Here is a 16,597-nt window from a genome sequence, read left to right as displayed (position 1 = left end):
AATATGCAATTGAAATCGAGATACCTCATGTTGCTCCCAAGTGGCATAGATGGTTCCCGAAATCTTGATCAGAAATACCCGACTTGTGCTCAAAAGCATCACAAGCGGCCGCTTGAAGGCGCTCAGCCGGTTATTAACCCAATACTAATAAATTGACTCTAACCCAACCGCATGTCGCCCAAAAGTGGCACAGCCGGTACTTATGGTCTGGGTCAGGTAAAACTGGTCCTCACTCAACGGTACTATAGCTGGTCAAACACCACTTGTAATCCTATCAAACAGTTGGAGAAGCGATGGACATAAGCAAATTCTGTTTACTATCCCTACTTAGCCAAATTTTACAACTCTCAATAAGGTCTAGGGACCGCCTGCTTATCCCCTGAATGCTTGTTTGGACGGCTGCGTGCTTAGAGTAGGACAGCTACCACGCAAACAACCGTCCAGGGGCTAGAACGCTCACTCATCCGGGATATTGCATACAAACAAGAATTGCAAAAAATTTAAAATTTGAAGCAAAACGAAACTGGCGAAAATTGAAATTGAAAGAGAAATTGAAAGATTAAATTAAAAGCCAATTCAGCCGGCAAATGTATAAATTCGCTTATAGCCAAAGGAAATTGTTAACCGGACCCATGTTTGGGAAAGAAAAGATACATGTACATACACGGCACGCAGGCCGGAAAGTTGAATCAAAAAGCTTAAGACTAAGTCGGATCTCTGGCGGCGGCTTCAGAAGCAAGAGGGGGGGGTCTCTTCCTCTTGATTTTCAACATGGGCGTCTTCCTCCCCGTCTGCACCCATCTCCGCCTGCATAGCTTCAATTTCCTTCTTGGCCCACACCTCATACGGCTCCGGAGCCGGCTGGTTTGTTTCCTGGGCCAAGATGGCAAGATCTGCGTATTTGTAGGCTAGTTCCTAAGGGGCATAGTCTGCCTCCGGATGTACCAGGGACCAAGCCATTTGAATACGGTTTTCGCAGTCTTGCTCATTCTCCTCAATGAGCCGGATCTGTTCAGCTTCCAAGGTGGTTTAGAAGTCCTGGCTGGCAGAAGTTGCCTCCTTCTTCAAGCAGATGTTCTCCGTCAGCAGTGAGGTGTTCTCCTTCCTAGTTACCTCCAAAAGTTTAATGGAGTCAGCCGCCTTCTTCACCTCCTCTTCCGCATTTTCCTTCTCCCCCTTAAGGTTGTGAATTTTTGTGTGGGCCTCATTGAGGGACTTTTGAAGCTCTTTGATGGAGTCCGCCTGTTTCATGATTATGCTTTTAGTTTCTAATTCATGCACAATAATGGAATATTAGGCAACGTTATGTGCCTCAGACGCATCGCGTTTAGCCCGTCTTACTTCCTCTTGCTTCCTAGCGTAAGCCTTCTTGACCCCTTCCACGCGCAGCATGGACTACAAAAGCACAAATGGTGTTAGAGGGTTAAACGGTCTAATAACTTTGAAACATTTAGTTGGAGAAACATACCTCAGCCAGGCTGGCCATGACCCGGTCAGCATTGAAGGTATTGATCCCTAGGATCGCTTCTTTCTCTTCTTTGGGGATGGCCTTCAGCATGGCCCGGGCGTACTGTTGTACATCCAGCCAGCGAGGGGAGAGATCTGCACCAGAAAATGACGGTGAGAAAGCTACATACGTCCCTCCTATTGACTGTCGGCTGCCAACAGAGTCTTCTGGCTGGAACTCGTAGTGTGACTTGACCCGCATGGGCTTGCTAAGCAAAGAGGGGTTGAAGGGTTCTATTATACCTTGAGAGAGAGGTTGAGAGCCTTGATTTCCCTCAACCGGCATAGAGGCGTCGAAAGTCCTAGGCGGCGGTGCCTCTCTGGATGCCTCTGGGACATCCTGCTTCCTGGAGGTTAAATCAAACCCCAGGCCAGTATTTTTGACAGTCTTTCCCCCAACCGTCAGGCGACTGGGAACTGTCTGGGACGAGGTGTTCCTTGCCTTATTCGAAACAGCCACCTCCTCCCTCATCCGAGGCCGAATCAGCTTGGTTAGGGAGCGAGGCGCTTTGCCCCCATCCTGAGTCAAAAGCAGACAAAAGGGTCGGCCGGCAAAAACTTACGCAAAATGCAAAGGACTAAGGGGCAGGTGTGTATACCTTATTTTTTGCCGCCTGGGCAGCCTTTTTCTTCTTCGCATTCTCCTTGTGGATTTTGGCGGCTGATTTTACAGGCATCTTGTGTGGGGGCAACATTTTCAAAGCGTTTACTGTAGAAAAGAAACCGCCTGATTAGAGAAAGATGATTAAAAAAAGGGGTTAAAAGCATAAAATAGCTAAAGCGGCATCATAGAGCCGGGTGCTAATGCAACCTATGTTTCTTAAACTGGGTGCTTAACCCACAGGCGGATAAGAACGCCTCATCTCATAGGAACTCATGTTTGGGTACCCAATTCTTGGGCACGCTTATTAGTTCACCGGTTGAGAGGGCGGTTATGGTGAGTTCAAAGAACCCCGCCTCTATAATCCTATTATAGTCCTCATCCGGGACTCGGGGCATTTTACATTTTTGCCCAAGAAGCTTGGGCTTCCGGTTGTAGGTCCTGAACTCCCGGTTCTCTTCTTTGGTAGGAGCAGAAACCAGATAGAACCAGTTCTTCCAGTCTGACCACTTGGACGGTTTGTCCAGTGTCATCAAGTACTGGGGATAGGTGGTCAGAGTATACCAGGCTCTCCACCCGCCTGGGCTCTGGCTTAAATAATGCATGTGGGCGAAGGCCTCACAGCCGGCGTTTAGGCCCTGCATCTCACAGGCGGCGATATAGCCCAAAATGTTAACCCAAGAATTGGGGGGTAACTTCCATATGCCCATACCGTATCCTCGAAAGATGGCCTTAATGGTGTTATGAAGAGGGAAACGGAGACCGGCTAGAAAGGCCGCCTCGTAGCAGCCAAAATACCCATTTGCATTGCACTGATTGTCTTCCTAGATAATCCTCCCCATCTCAGGCGGCACTTGAATTTTGTACCCTTCTCCTAGAGGCCGCATGCGTATAAAGTCCCCTAAGTTCCTCTCCATGCTAGCCCGGTCCTTAGCAGAGACGACAATTAGGAGGGGATCACCCTTATTATTCCAAGTTGGTCTCTCTTCCTCTTCGCTATCAACAACCGGTGTAAGTAGCTGCTACTACTGCCATCAGAGCCGGATGTAGAGGCGGTCTCCGCTGCTCTCATTTCCAGAGGATTTTTTCTCCTCCTCAGCTCCAGAGATAGAGGCGGCATCCTTACCGCCTCCATTATCAGAGGATTTTTCCTCATCAGCTCCAGAGATAGAGGCGGTATCTTCGCCACCTCCATTATTGGACCCTAGGATTCCATCACTAGGGGTGCTTGGGGTACCTCTTGGGGATTCCCTTGACATCTCAGCCTGATTTGTTTCAAGCGGCAATTCTTCGGAGCTTTCTCCCTTATACTTTGGTTCTACTGCCGTTTTTCTAGTACGAGCCATTGCGTCCTGCACAGAGACAGAGACAGTCGGATAGGGAGATGAACAAGGGGAATCCCAGTACCCAGAGGTGGCTCCCCTAGTCCTAGACTCAGCCGTACCAGGGGACTGGTTGACCTCTTAATCGTGGTGTGTCTTGTGTGTGTTGGGTGAATCCATTACTCTAACAACCTATACAGCCGGGAAAACTCAAAAAGTTGCAAGGGGCAAAGATGGTACCTTGAAGTAGTAAAAAGCTTGCTAGCAGATGGATCTTTGAGTTGTTTCCTGAAGATACCACAAGCGGAAGATTCCGGCTGTGTATGATTTGACAATTGAAAAACAAAACAAACAGTCAGGTTATTTTGAAGATACTCGCTCAAAGATACCCCGGGCGGTATAAGAACGGCTGAGGGTTTATTGCAAACAATTTATGAAGAAACTGCTCAAAAGTGCCTCAGACGGCACAAGTCCGGCTGTGGGTCTGATGAATGCAGGTATTGAAGAAAATTGCTCAAAGACGCCCCAAACGGTATAATACCGGTTGTGGATCTGTTGGATGTAATTTTTGAAGACTGCTCAAAGATGCCCCAGGCGGTATAAGACCGGCTGCGAGTCTATTGAATGCAATCTATGAAAGGAACTGCTTAAAAGATGCCCCAGACGGTGTAAAACCGGCTAGGGCTCTATTTGAAAACAAGAGCAGAAATTGACAAAGTCAGACGGTACCTTAGTGAGATGATCAAAGAAGCACTCAACCGGTAACCGGATGTATCTGAATCAAAGGAGTTATTGGAGTGCAAGAGCAGCCGGGATTAGAATTCTCTCTTTTTCTCTCAAGAAGATTCTCTTAAAAAATTTACAAAAGTGTGGAATGAGAGGAGGGTGGTTCCTATTTATAAGGAAACCCAGAAGGCGAACCGTCGCCTCCTCTTTTCAAATTTGAATTCGAAAAAAAAAATGGAGGGAAGGAGACAAACCGTCGCCTTCCCAGAGCATGACACGTGTCACAGGTGCCACGTGGCAAGCCACGTGACACCTGTGAGGGGAAAATGTTTGGAGTGAAATTACCCATGCCACGTGGCCCAATAGCTTGCTGACACGTGTCAGCCCCTTAAAGGCCCAATGGGATCCAATCGGATGCTGACACGTGGCAGAGTAACCCTAATAGGGGGACAGCTCCCCTTCTACTATAAATAGAGAAAAATCCTCATTTATTGGACATTCATGCCCAGTCATAAATACAAAATACAAATACCGAGCAATATTAATTGCAGAATCTCCCAGAACCCGAGAGACTATTTACTTTCCGCATCCTTACTCACTCAGACGTATTCTAACTTGATCGTCGGAGGCGAAACTCCAACCAACCGGAGTCTCCGTGCTTTTGCAGGTACAGGCAGTCGGCTACTAGTTCTGGTGTTGTAACTCTCCCGCAGGACACATCAAAAGACCCCGAAACAACTCGCTTTTGACTCAATACCCAAAGTGACTCGATCTGACTTTACCTTATCTAAAAGTTACCTAATACTCAAAGTGACCCAATCCGATTTGAACACGAATAAACTTGAATTTAAAATAGCTTGAGCAAAATTGGCGTAATTTTTTTTAATATCTTTTAATTATAAAATGTGTTAGTGTAGTGGATACATTTTTCTTCATGGGATCTCCCATTCCTAGATCTCCTTATCGTTCTTCTCATAATCATTCCACATCATCAATTCTTATATCATGGAAGACATCTCCTAACAACTTCATCATCAAACTCAAATTCGAAGGATGGGCTCACAATAGTTCAGTACAGGAGGAGTCATCATCAGACATAGCAGTGGAGCGCTCGTCAATGGATCTACATTCAACCTCGACAACACCAAAATATTCATAGCAGAAATTACAACCATTGGATAGCTAATATAGGTCATTTAGTATCTCGTAGTATGGACATTGATGTTTGTAATACTCATTCTGTTATTTTAAGTGTTACACTTACCAAATGTGGAATATTTTTTGTAAGAGTTTCACTTCTTTTTTTTTTTGGGGTAAACTTACCCATTTTAATATTATTTCTCTCTCGTCCCATGGTCCCTTCTCAAACTCACTACTATTTTTTAATTATTTATTTCCCTATCACTTCCCTTACTTTTTTTTTTGTAAACTAATCACATCCCTTATTTTTCAATAAAATATTAACCATACTATTTTATTTTTTCTTTAATACCCCAACTACCCACTTAAATTTTTTTGTATTTTTTAGTAGATTAATTCACTTCTAAGAGTAACACTTAAAAAAAGAAGGGGATAGTTCTAGTTTGTTTACTATTTTTCTTTTGAAACATTAAGAATTCCTTTTGCAAAAACAATTTTCTACTCCCTCTGTGTTTTTTAAGTTTTACGCTTACTAAATGTGTTCGTATTTTAACAACAAAGTTACATTTTAATATTATATATCTCCCCTCTTATAGTTCTAACTCAAATTCACTACTATCTTTTTTATTATTTCCTTACTTTCATATTCATTACTTTTTAATAAATTATTAACCTACTATCTTTCATTTATAATTTTTTAATACTCCAACTATCCCAATTATTTCTTATTTAATTTAAGTCAATTAAATTGCCTATAATTATGTGACAATTAAAGTGTGACACTTAAAAAAAGGAAAAATTGCATTTATTAATCCCAACTTTGCACAATTTCATTTTATTAATCTCAACTTTGGAATATTCTGTAATAATCCCAACTTTGATATGGGCTTTCATTCCTCATACCCAACCGGTTTCTTAACCTGTTGCACCAGGTCACTTGACACATGTCAAGTCCTGATTGGTCCAAATTATTTTTTTTTTTAAAAAAAAAAAAAAAAAAACCCACAAAAACCAGCCAGGCACCTCCATCCCACCGCAGCCCCACCGCCTCCTCCCTAGCCCCCACCGGAAACCACCATCTCCCTCTCCAATCCCACCGAAAACCACCAAATTCCCCCAAAACCACCCGCAGCCTCACTCTCTTTCCCCAAAACCACTCACAGCCCCCACCTTCTTCTCTTGAAACCACCATCAAGCCACCATTTTCATCCCTAACTTCTCCTGCAACCATTGAAACTCCAGCCCCCTTCGCCACCAAAACCACCAACAACTACAAATCTAGGCGGAAAAGAAGATAAGGAGGGAGGTTGGGGTGGTTTCGCGAGCGGGGAGGGAGGTTAGGGTGGTTTCGCGAGCGGGGAGGCAGGTGGGAGGGTGGTGGTTTCGCGCATGCTTGAGGGTTGGTTTGAGGCGATTTCGGGGGTGGGGGGAAGAGAGGGGGTAGTTTCGGGGGTGGGGGAAGGAAGGTGGTTGTTTTCGTCGGAGAGGAAGGGGGAAAGGGGAGGTTTCTGCGAAGTGGCGGCGGATTCCGGCTAGGCTAGGAGGATGGGGGTGGTTGGCAGGGAGGAGAGTTTTTTTTTTAATTTTAATCTTTCAGTTTTTTAATTTTTAATTTTAATTATTGATTTTTCTGTTTTTTTTTTAATTTATTTAATTTAATTTATTTATTTTAATTTTTTGAAGCAATTAACAAGTGACACGTGACTAAAAAAAAAAATTTAACCCTTTCATTAGGTTATCGGTTTTTGAGATTGAAGAATGAAAGCCCATATCAAAGTTGGGATTATTGCAGAATATTCCAAAGTTGGGATTATAAAATGAAATTGTGCAAAGTTGGGATTAATAAATGCAATTTTTCCCTTAAAAAAAACACGGAGGGAGTAATGTCTATTCATCTTACTTTTAAAAAAAAAAAAAAAAAAAAAGTCCGTACAAAGTATTTAATTCATGTAACTTGCAAAGAAATTAATTGTGCTATATATGTGTGTGTGTAACCCACATAGCAGTGAGTCATACTTTTTCCACACACACACTCAAAAAACTTCAACCATGGCAGATGAGCAGCTAATACTAATTGATTTCTGGGCAAGCATGTTTTGTATGAGACCCAAAATAGCATTAGCTGAGAAAAACATCACTGATTATGATTGCAGAGTAGAAGATCTTATGAGTGACAAAAAAAGCTCATTGTTGCTAGATATGAACCCTGTTCACAAATTAATCCCAGTTCTAATTCATCATGGAAAACCCATTTGTGAGTCATTGATAATTGTAGAGTACATTGATGAAGTTTGGAAAGGTGAAATTCCTTTTTTGCCCTCTGATCCTTACCAGAAATCTCAATCTAAATTTTGGGCTGACTATATTGACAAAAAGGTACGTTCTATTTATTACTAATCTTATGGTTCAATTTTCTGAAGTTTATATAATTATGTAAAAAAAAATTTTAAAGAGTGTTGTTTTAGCTTAATGATAATGTTTTGAGTCTTCAATAAAAAAATTTAATCATAATACATCCTATTTGACCTAAGTTTTGCTACTAAGAAGTTTTGAAAGATGCTTATGTAGGTCTTTGGAAATTGAGCTCTATAAAATTATACATGTGTATTCTTAAAATAAGATAATTACGGAGTATGATGTTGTTAGATTTGTATAGATGTATTGGTTAAAGGAGAGTGAGTGAACAATACTATCTCAATTTAAGGGACAATACAAAAGAAATATCAATATGTAAAATTATGTGTTGACAAACTTGAAATTCGAAATGGTGCAATAATTGAATCAGGGTACAAAAATTACTTTGCTACTAATGTTGAGATGCCTCGTTGTTTCAATACTAATTCTAGAGCCTCTATTAGCCCCAAAAAAAACAATGATAATGGTTTACTTTTTTTGTAAGAATTGCTAATTCAGATCAATCAGTGGTTATACCTTGTAATGGATTTTTCTAAAATGGTTTATGATTAGATACTTCATACATTTGTTTAATTAAGTGAATTATAAACCTGTAATTAATTCACCACTTTTGCTGTTTTACGCAGTTTTATCCAGCAAGTAAAACATTGTGGAAAACAAAGGAAAGCACTGAAAGAGAGACAGCAAAATCGGAGTTCATTGAAAATCTGAAGTTGTTAGAGGAAGAACTCGGAGATAAATGCTACTTCGGAGGTGATCACTTTGGGTTTGTGGACATCGCTCTTATTCCATTTTACTCTTGGTTTCATACATATGAAAGTTGTGGTAATTTCAGTATTGAAGCAGAGTGTCCTAAGATTATAGCTTGGGCGAAACGTTGTGAACAAAGAGAAGCTGTGAAGAACTCTCTTCCTGAAATGCACAAAATTTCTGAACTGATCTTGGGGGTAAGGAAACAACATTTGGGAATCGAGTAACTGGAAGTATTGAAATTTGTAAGAATTTACATTCTTACTTAAGAGGCAGCTTTGTTTTATGTACCAACAAAATCATGAATGTAGTAATCAACAAGACCATGTATTACAATCTATATATGAATAAACATCTTTGTTTTCAGCATTTTGCTTGCCTATAATAGAGTATTCGAGTAAAAACCCAATTATGAATTAACATAGAAAAGTCTTTTTACTTGCTGTTTTTTAATAAAACAAGTTAAAACTGTACTAATATTAAAGGAACACATTTACAAGACCTACACACATACTAGTCCCTCTTTATTAAGTACATGTTTCACGATTAACTTGTCTACATAAAACATTGGTAGGGTAGCATAATTTTCAAACTTAGAAAGTTTATACGAAAAACATTAACAAAAAATTTAAGAAAAGGAGGAAAAAAAGAAAACAAAACAAAACAAAAAAGCACCCTAAAAAACATGATACAATGAAATTCAATTAGCCTTTGAGCTCAGCAAGATGCTGCTTTCTTAGCTCCAACAGGTGAGTATAAACTTTAAATTGATCGGGAAGAGACTTGGAAACGCTTCCTCTTTCCATACACCTCTTAGCCCATGCCACCAAGTGCGGACATTCTTCCACAAGGCTGAAGTTGCCACATGTTTCAAGGGCGTAAAACCAACTGTAAAATGGTATAAGAGCTATATCAACAATGTTTAGATTTTCACCTCCAAAGAAACGGTTGTTACCAAGCTCTGTCTCCAACAATTTGAAGCACATCACTAGTTCCCTCTTTGCTGCCTCTTGCACTTCACCTTCAGAAGCCCACACTAACTTCCCTATGTTGTATATCTGCAGCAATTCCGAAATTAAGTTAGTCACACATACTTAATATTGTACTACATAGCTATGCTGTGTTTTTACTAACATGTCACAACTCCGTCAAAGTGATCACTACCACTTATGAAGGGTGAAGACAATGTAACAAACTACAGACGAGAAAACTTACTTTCTTGTCGATGTAGTCAACCCAAAACCGAGCATTCGCCCTCTCATAAGGATCAGAGGGCAATAGGGGAGCCTTATGTGCCCAAACTTCATCAATATATTGAACAATGATCATAGATTCACACACAGGCTTCCCTTCGTGAATTAAAACAGGGATTTGCTTGTGAACAGGATTCATCTTCGAAAGAAGTGGACTTTTGTTGTTAAGATTTTCTTCTCTTTCTTCATACTCTACATTTTTTTCAGCTAATGCAATCCTAACTCTCATCCCAAATGGACTTGACCAGTAGTCCAACAGTATCACTTCTCCCATTTTTCTTGCTTTTTTCTTACTTAGTCTGAAATTCACACCTGTTTTTTTTTTTTTCTTTTCCAATTTGTATGAAATATAAACTATAAAGTGGTTTGTGTTGAAATATATTCTTGCTATTTTAAAGGGATGAATGAAGAACAAAGAAGAACATCCTAGAGTTTGGTATTTGAGTTGTTAAAGCACTAGAACTTTCCTTTATTCTCATCTCTTTACTTTCTTAAACTTGGCTACTTCTAGGATGTTGTATTAGTTTATCCAGCTCAGTAAAAGAGCTATATAATTAAATAACTTACAAGATAATTAGTTTAATATTTATCTCTTCACTAAAATCATTTGCTTAGTATTTTATTAATTTTCCGACCAACCTTACTTGTAAAACATGTCAAATGTTTTTTACCCTCGTGAACCTATATTCAACTATTGCAGTTATTTTTAAACGATTGAAATATGGGAGAACGATCTTGAAACCGCGGTACTGAAAGCCCAAAAGAGTCTCTAGTACGAGCCAATATGATAATTATGATTGCTTGAACGTACTGATCAATGGCAACAAGATCATGTTCTAGGACCAAGCCTATCATTATAATTCTTTCCAAACATTTATGCTTGCGTGTAGGCTTAATAGCCAATTTTAAAAGAACTGGAGGGGGGGAATCAACCATCACAAAGCATTATATAATTTTCCTCCTATAAAATAACATAGCACCACTACAAGAAGGATAAACCAGCCAAAGTACTGGACGTATGAAAATAAATTGCTAAACATACGACTAAGGTAGTAAGTAATAAATGGTGGTAATGAGCTAATAGTAATTAACGTGTATGTTTATGTCAGTTTATTTTATGCTTATATTCATTTTCAAGTGTGTTATTTATGTATTTTCCAAAATATCCTTGATAACTGGAGGTTATGAGCAAAATAGGCCACAAGTACTTAGGTAGATGCATTGAAGAAATGAAATAAAAAAAAATAAATGCAACTTGCCCAGAGCAGAACAATACAGAACCTCAAAGCTGGGGTATAATTTCATCTCTCCGGCCACATTTTACGGATAAAAATTGTTGCACATCCATAAAATGGGATAAGTAAAGAACAAAAAGGATATTATACATGCAGCTGAATACATCAATTTCCTAGTATATCCATCAAACCAACTGCAAAACCTACCTCATGATTTGTACATCAAAGCCTACATCTCAGCCCTGAAACATTACCATCTGACTAGTAGCAATCCCTTTCAGCAGAAGAATAGGCAGAAAATAGTTGTCTACTCCATATGCATCCACCGGCAACTGTATAACATGTATACGGGGCAGGCCACATAGTAAGCATCCCCGAATATTACAAACAAGTTTACAACCCATTCCAAATTAAATGGGAGTCTGCTAATGAAATTTTGAAAGTGCCAGATACCTTCTTCTGCCATGCGATTCGAGAGTAACAACTATGAGCTACTTCTGGCTGCTGAATGATCTAATGTGTTCGATTAGGCTTCCTTTCAAAGATCCAGGAATTTGTGAAATAAACGCAGATCTGGCATCAGCAATTAACATGTTCCTGTAATGCAGCAACAATAAGAAAATTAGTTTCAAAACCAAAGCACCTTAGTCACAAAGTTGAAAATCATAGACTCTGATGCTAATAGCAGGTCATCACAGACAAAATGGATATAGGTGAGGGCATCCAAAGCATGATTTAGCATCAGGTGTTCAACTATCACTGAAAACAATTTATCAGATGTTCAACTACCACTGAAAACCCATTTTTGATTAACACAGAAGAACATGCTTCAAACATAAAGCCCTTTTAGCAAGAAGCCAAGAACTCATGCTCCTAGCATGCATTCAATTATTTTAAGCAAATCAACGTTTACAAATTGAATAACACATCTGCCACAGCAGAGCATTGAGGAAATTTTACAGCAAACAAGTCATTTAAAATCGACCCACACCAGGGCAACAAGGTAGAACCACCATTTTATTCTCCATGGGAAAGAAGCATGGGCTTGGATGTTATTGTTTAATTATTAGTCAAATACACCAATATGTTCACGAATTTACGCAGAACCCTAGCTCCTTGTTATTCATAAACCTATGTGTTTTTACATGTAAATATGCCAAAAAATTGTCCTACACAAGACATCTAGAACTATATTCACCTTTCGCTAACAACTCTGCATCTTCACAGATAAGATGCCACCTTAAAAGCAACATTTAGTTTAACAGTGTGAAAAACACTTATATCTAAGACTCACAAAGGTCAACTAGGGCTTTGGCCAAATGCTTAGCTTGATTGAGGGGGAGAAAAAGTGTTCCATCTACAGCCAATTAGCATTAACTTATATGCTTTTGGAATATATCTGAGTAACCACCAAAGTTCCTCCAGATTGCCATAAAATAGAGATACTACAGAGTGCTTCAACAGCAGGTGCCTTTAAAACCCAACAAAATCAACCTGTTCAGTACCCTAAAGTAACCAAGGAAAATTACTTACCCCATATTCCAACCAAATAGCCAGCGATATACTAGCCAAGACTAATTATATAATCTCTTTTCAGCAATATGCCAACAAATAAAGTAACTTATAGACATCTCGGATCTCTTAACTTCAGCATACTCATTCTGCATTCTGCACTCTACTAAGTATGAGTAGACTTGTCAAAACAAGCTGAATTAAATATAGTTTGCAGGAAGATGCAGAAAACAATTCAAGTGCCCACTTTTTTAATATCAATTACAATTTACAAACATATTAAACTGATGTGTTTAGTTGTTCCCCATAATGGCAACCTAGCATAGTACTTCCTCCGTTCCACAAATATTGCAACAATTACCATTTTAGGAAGTTTCACATATTGCAACATTTCCCTATTTACCCATGTTTTCTCTCTCATCATCACATAGGTTCCTATCTTTATTCCTCTCTACCTCTCTCCTCTTCTTAAAATCCGTGCTCCCTACCCATGTTGCAGGGAACGGAGGAAGTATTGCCTTTCTTATATAAACTTGTTGCCTAAACTAAATGTTTACAACTTACATGCCCCAGGGTTTCTAAATAAAGGAATAAATAAGAACTTGACTTCAAGACAAGTGATATGCAATTGCAATAAGATTACCCAAACCAGAGATAAGTCAATCTGAACATGACCCATAATTTAATAAAGCTTGAGGAGATGAGAACTGATCATATCTCAACCCAAATGTGATAATTTTGAAAGCTAGCATGAACCAAAAAAAGACCAGACCTAAATATACCTGACCCAAATTAAACTCACCCAATCCTGAAATAACATGTCAAAAAAGGATTTTACAAAAAAAAACCAAAAAAAAAAAAAAAACCCATATTTGACCAGTTATTTCACCCAGGTTGAACAAGATCCATATTGTATGTGCAAATTCATAAACCCAAAACCAAAAAGTAACACCCAAATTGACCGGCATGGCAGTTCTAAGCTTAAGTGGAGGTAGGTGCACCAAGTTAAGTGAAATTAATAAGACATTCAAAATCCTCCCACAAGAATACTATTGATCCCATTTCTAGTACACTTTGACAGGAATTAAGGTGCACAGGAAACATCCATTGAGAAGCATTATCCCAAAACAGCTAATCCCTATTCTAAGGAGTACAGGCTGCAGATGATCTCACGTCCCGATTGCCTAGTGTCGCACTAAATTGGTTCCAAAGAGGAATGGAAGAAAATTCCGAAAACCAACACATTTCACAATCATAGAAATGTTTCAAGCGACACTTTTTAACATGGAAATCTTCTGGTGCACAGACCAAACCTCAGCTCAGAAGTTTCCCTCCTATGAGTCCTATCTACCCAATCCTCAAATCACAAGGTATAATGCAAGGATATTCTTAGTCATGTCCACTGAAAGATACAACGGCAAAGAGAAATAAGGGAAATAGGCTGTTCTCCAGCAATTTAACTATTTAGACAATGGCACAAAATCTAAAATATCTTTTGACTGGCCTTTGAACAACCCGTGGTACTCTTAAATAAGCTAACTCAGAAGGAAACACACAGCATATAATAAAGGTAGCAGAGAGCTCATTGATTTTTACCCACTTCCCTCTATCATCAGAGTATCCAACTCATGAAGCTACACTAATAAAATTTCCAGTATAACATAACCATCATTTTTCATTGTCCAGCACCTCTAGATGAAAGAGTTTATCACCTTTCATTGATTTTTCAAATAACTAATACCACTACATATTTAGATTGTATGCACAATTATAACTTCAATCAAAACAGAAAAAAATATGACATCAAACCAAAAAGCACAGCCCTATCCTGAAAAAGATTAGTGCCATTAAGGAATGAATTTAGAACTAGAAAGAATCAATATTTCGGCAAAATTACAAATATATGGGGGAAGATAAAAGTTCCAATCACATGTTAAATCTATTTGAAATAAATTAGGGAAAATGCATCAGTGTAAATAGAAGCTAACAAGATTGTGTCCTTCACTCCTCCTAAATACCAACCAAAAAAGAAAGAAAGAAAGAAAGAATAGGGAGAGCTGAAGAGGGGGAACAAAAGAACATAAGACTAGCCCACCCAATCCAATAAATCCTTTAATTTAGTTCAAAACAACTCATAGAAATATATCATAAGTACCACAAACAATAACATCCTTATGCTCCAACTACTCTCATGTAATAAAATCAGAAACTGTAAGTCTGTAACTGGATTTGGCAACTAGCCAAACATTACCTGGGAGCCTTAAAATAGAATCTACCATTAGTTGTCACAACAAAGTGCAAGGTAACCCATCACTCCTTTAGCAAGAGCTCGAGACAAGTGGTACATCACCCCAAAACCACAATCAGGTAACATTATGGGGACATCATCCTTAGAGATCATATTAGGGTGATAGTTTTAGAGATAGGTCATCCTAAGAGCCAACATAGGAAATTCAGATACACGAGGACATGAGGTATTACATAGCACAACCATGACTTTTTGGATACTATAATTCATCATATGAAATGGCAAATTTAGGGATCATTAGAGATACATAGCCCACCCCCACCACCCACATCTCTGATACTAAATGAATCCCTCTAGCGTGTCCTTAATAATTCAGTAGCAAATTTGGCAAAAATAAATTTCAAGGGCATACTGTACAACTCTTGTGTAAAAGGGAAGATCTCAACTAATAAGGATAGACTGTTCAATATATGTAACTCTCACATCACTAAAAAGCCCAACTTCAAGGACGGACCAGACACAAGAGCCAATACAACCTTGAAGCAACATGGTACAGCAAACCTATGACCTATCAATCAAAATAGACCTTATGAAATTAAATTATCCAGGTTCCCATTGTCAAACCATATAATAAAGATTTGGCATGAATGTCAAATATGGGTAAAAATTCTACAAAATACTATCATTTTAAATCGCATGGCGCAAAATAAGAACAGGAAGACACTCTTGTCAATCAGGGCGCAAAAAATAAGGCACCACATTCTACATTCTACAAAACAATTTTTTATCAAATCTGTAAACATGCAACTAAATTGAAGGAAAAGAGAGCCAAAGAGATTCTTCCAAGGAAACTTAAAATAGAAAATCCAAACAATTATATTTTTACTCAGTGTCAGCTACTTTAATTGAAGCCTTATTTGACCCACACATATATAGTTACATTAAAACCAGTCAAACTTACGAGAACAATAACCTTATAACCTAGAGGCCAAGATAAGAGAGAGATTGCTTCTTCTAGTCTTCTTTATGATCTCAACCTCCCTACCATATTTTGTTTGTGGTTCATAACGGCACAAGTGTCCAATTCAAAGTCAAGTGCTTAGGTACATATTTCACTTATAGTTCCTCAAAATGAGAGAGTGATTGCCTCTTCTAGTCTTCTTTATCATCTCAACCTTCCTACCCTCTTTTATTTGTGGTTCATAGCAGCAGAAGTGTCCAATTTAAAGGTCAAGTTCTTAGGTACATATTCCACTTATAAATCCTCATTCTTATGTGTCATATTGACACACATGCAGCAGCAAGAATGCTCATTCTGGGAAACATAGGCCATAAGGCCTTCTTAAAATCACTTTGGTGATCCTAATATCCCAAAAACCCAAAAGACAGAAAAAGAGAGAATATGAAGAACCGTAAAATTGATGATAAATTGGAACATATATGCCTACATACAGACCTCAACCTCAAGGACCAATTTATTACAAAGAGCCTCACAAGCCACAACACTTCAAGAATGAAGAAATTTGCTACCCAAGAGACCAAGTTAGTTGAATTTATAAAATTTTGAAAGAAGCAAATAACAAGGGGCACCCTCTACAAGGCTCCTAGTACAAATTAGCATTCATAATATTCATGGAGCCACTTGAAAATTCTGCCAATAACTTTTCAAAACTTACAAGCTCTTTTAACGCAATTGTAGGAGACAACAAACAAATACGTTCAAGAACAGAAGTAGTCACTGTAAGTCCATATGGTCTCATAGACCTTCATTAAGACAAGGGGCCTCCATTTCTCCAATTCTCTCATAGAGTCGATCTATCCTTTAGAATGAAATTGTAAAAGCACAAGGTTTTCCAAAACTGATGCAATCAACTTTTCAAGCAACAAAC

At 38.8% G+C, this 16,597-nt stretch overlaps 3 protein-coding genes across 6 annotated transcripts in view; 1 reads left to right on the top strand and 2 right to left on the bottom strand.

Moving 5' to 3' along the window:
- Positions 1–7,269: 7,269 nt before the first annotated feature.
- LOC110696390 (probable glutathione S-transferase parC) lies at positions 7,270–8,829 on the top strand. The gene is made up of 2 exons (XM_021873676.1): positions 7,270–7,671; positions 8,337–8,829. Exons 1-2 carry the CDS (start codon positions 7,276–7,278, stop codon positions 8,685–8,687), a joined length of 747 nt encoding a protein of 248 aa, XP_021729368.1. The 5' UTR covers positions 7,270–7,275; the 3' UTR covers positions 8,688–8,829.
- Positions 8,767–10,602, bottom strand: LOC110696393 (probable glutathione S-transferase parC). Of its 2 annotated transcripts, XM_021873679.1 has the most exons (3): positions 9,676–10,602; positions 9,395–9,518; positions 8,767–9,312 (listed from the first exon to the last, which is right to left on the bottom strand). In XM_021873679.1, exons 1-3 carry the CDS (start codon positions 9,985–9,987, stop codon positions 9,197–9,199), a joined length of 552 nt encoding a protein of 183 aa, XP_021729371.1. In that variant the 5' UTR covers positions 9,988–10,602; the 3' UTR covers positions 8,767–9,196. The 2 variants fall into 2 exon arrangements, with proteins under 2 accessions (XP_021729371.1, XP_021729370.1); XM_021873678.1 differs by having other exon boundaries at positions 8,767–9,518.
- LOC110696389 (ubiquitin carboxyl-terminal hydrolase 25-like) overlaps positions 9,439–16,597 on the bottom strand; it is a 30,507-nt gene continuing 23,348 nt past the window's right edge. Inside the window, exons 8-9 of one of the 3 annotated variants that reach the window (XR_002506281.1) lie at positions 11,156–11,545; positions 9,439–9,518 (exon numbers count right to left, since the gene is read on the bottom strand). Coding sequence is in view for 2 of the 3 variants with exons in the window: in XM_021873675.1 (XP_021729367.1) it covers positions 11,440–11,545 (106 nt within the window). In the remaining variant the exon portion in view is untranslated. Of the gene's footprint in view, positions 9,519–10,943; positions 11,546–16,597 lie in introns of those variants that run through there. The other 2 variants (XM_021873675.1, XM_021873674.1) reach the window with 2 other exon arrangements.

Source organism: Chenopodium quinoa, unplaced genomic scaffold, assembly GCF_001683475.1.
Source record: "Chenopodium quinoa cultivar QQ74 unplaced genomic scaffold, ASM168347v1, whole genome shotgun sequence".
NCBI classification, from domain to species: Eukaryota; Viridiplantae; Streptophyta; class Magnoliopsida; order Caryophyllales; family Amaranthaceae; genus Chenopodium; species Chenopodium quinoa.
The sequence above is the reverse complement of the archived record's forward strand: the minus strand, read 5'-3'. Positions and strand labels throughout refer to the sequence as shown.

What these genes read in the sequence shown, in the direction of transcription:
- LOC110696390 (XM_021873676.1), top strand. Translation starts at nt 7,276, where the DNA reads ATGTGTGTGTGTAACCCACATAGCAGTGAGTCATACTTTTTCCACACA. An exon ending in CTGACTATATTGACAAAAAG is followed by an intron (nt 7,672 to 8,336) that starts GTACGTTCTATT and finishes TGTTTTACGCAG; the next exon opens with TTTTATCCAGCAAGTAAAAC.
- LOC110696393 (XM_021873678.1), bottom strand. Translation starts at nt 9,987, where the DNA reads ATGGGAGAAGTGATACTGTTGGACTACTGGTCAAGTCCATTTGGGATG. An exon ending in TTGACTACATCGACAAGAAA is followed by an intron (nt 9,519 to 9,675) that starts GTAAGTTTTCTC and finishes GAATTGCTGCAG; the next exon opens with ATATACAACATAGGGAAGTT.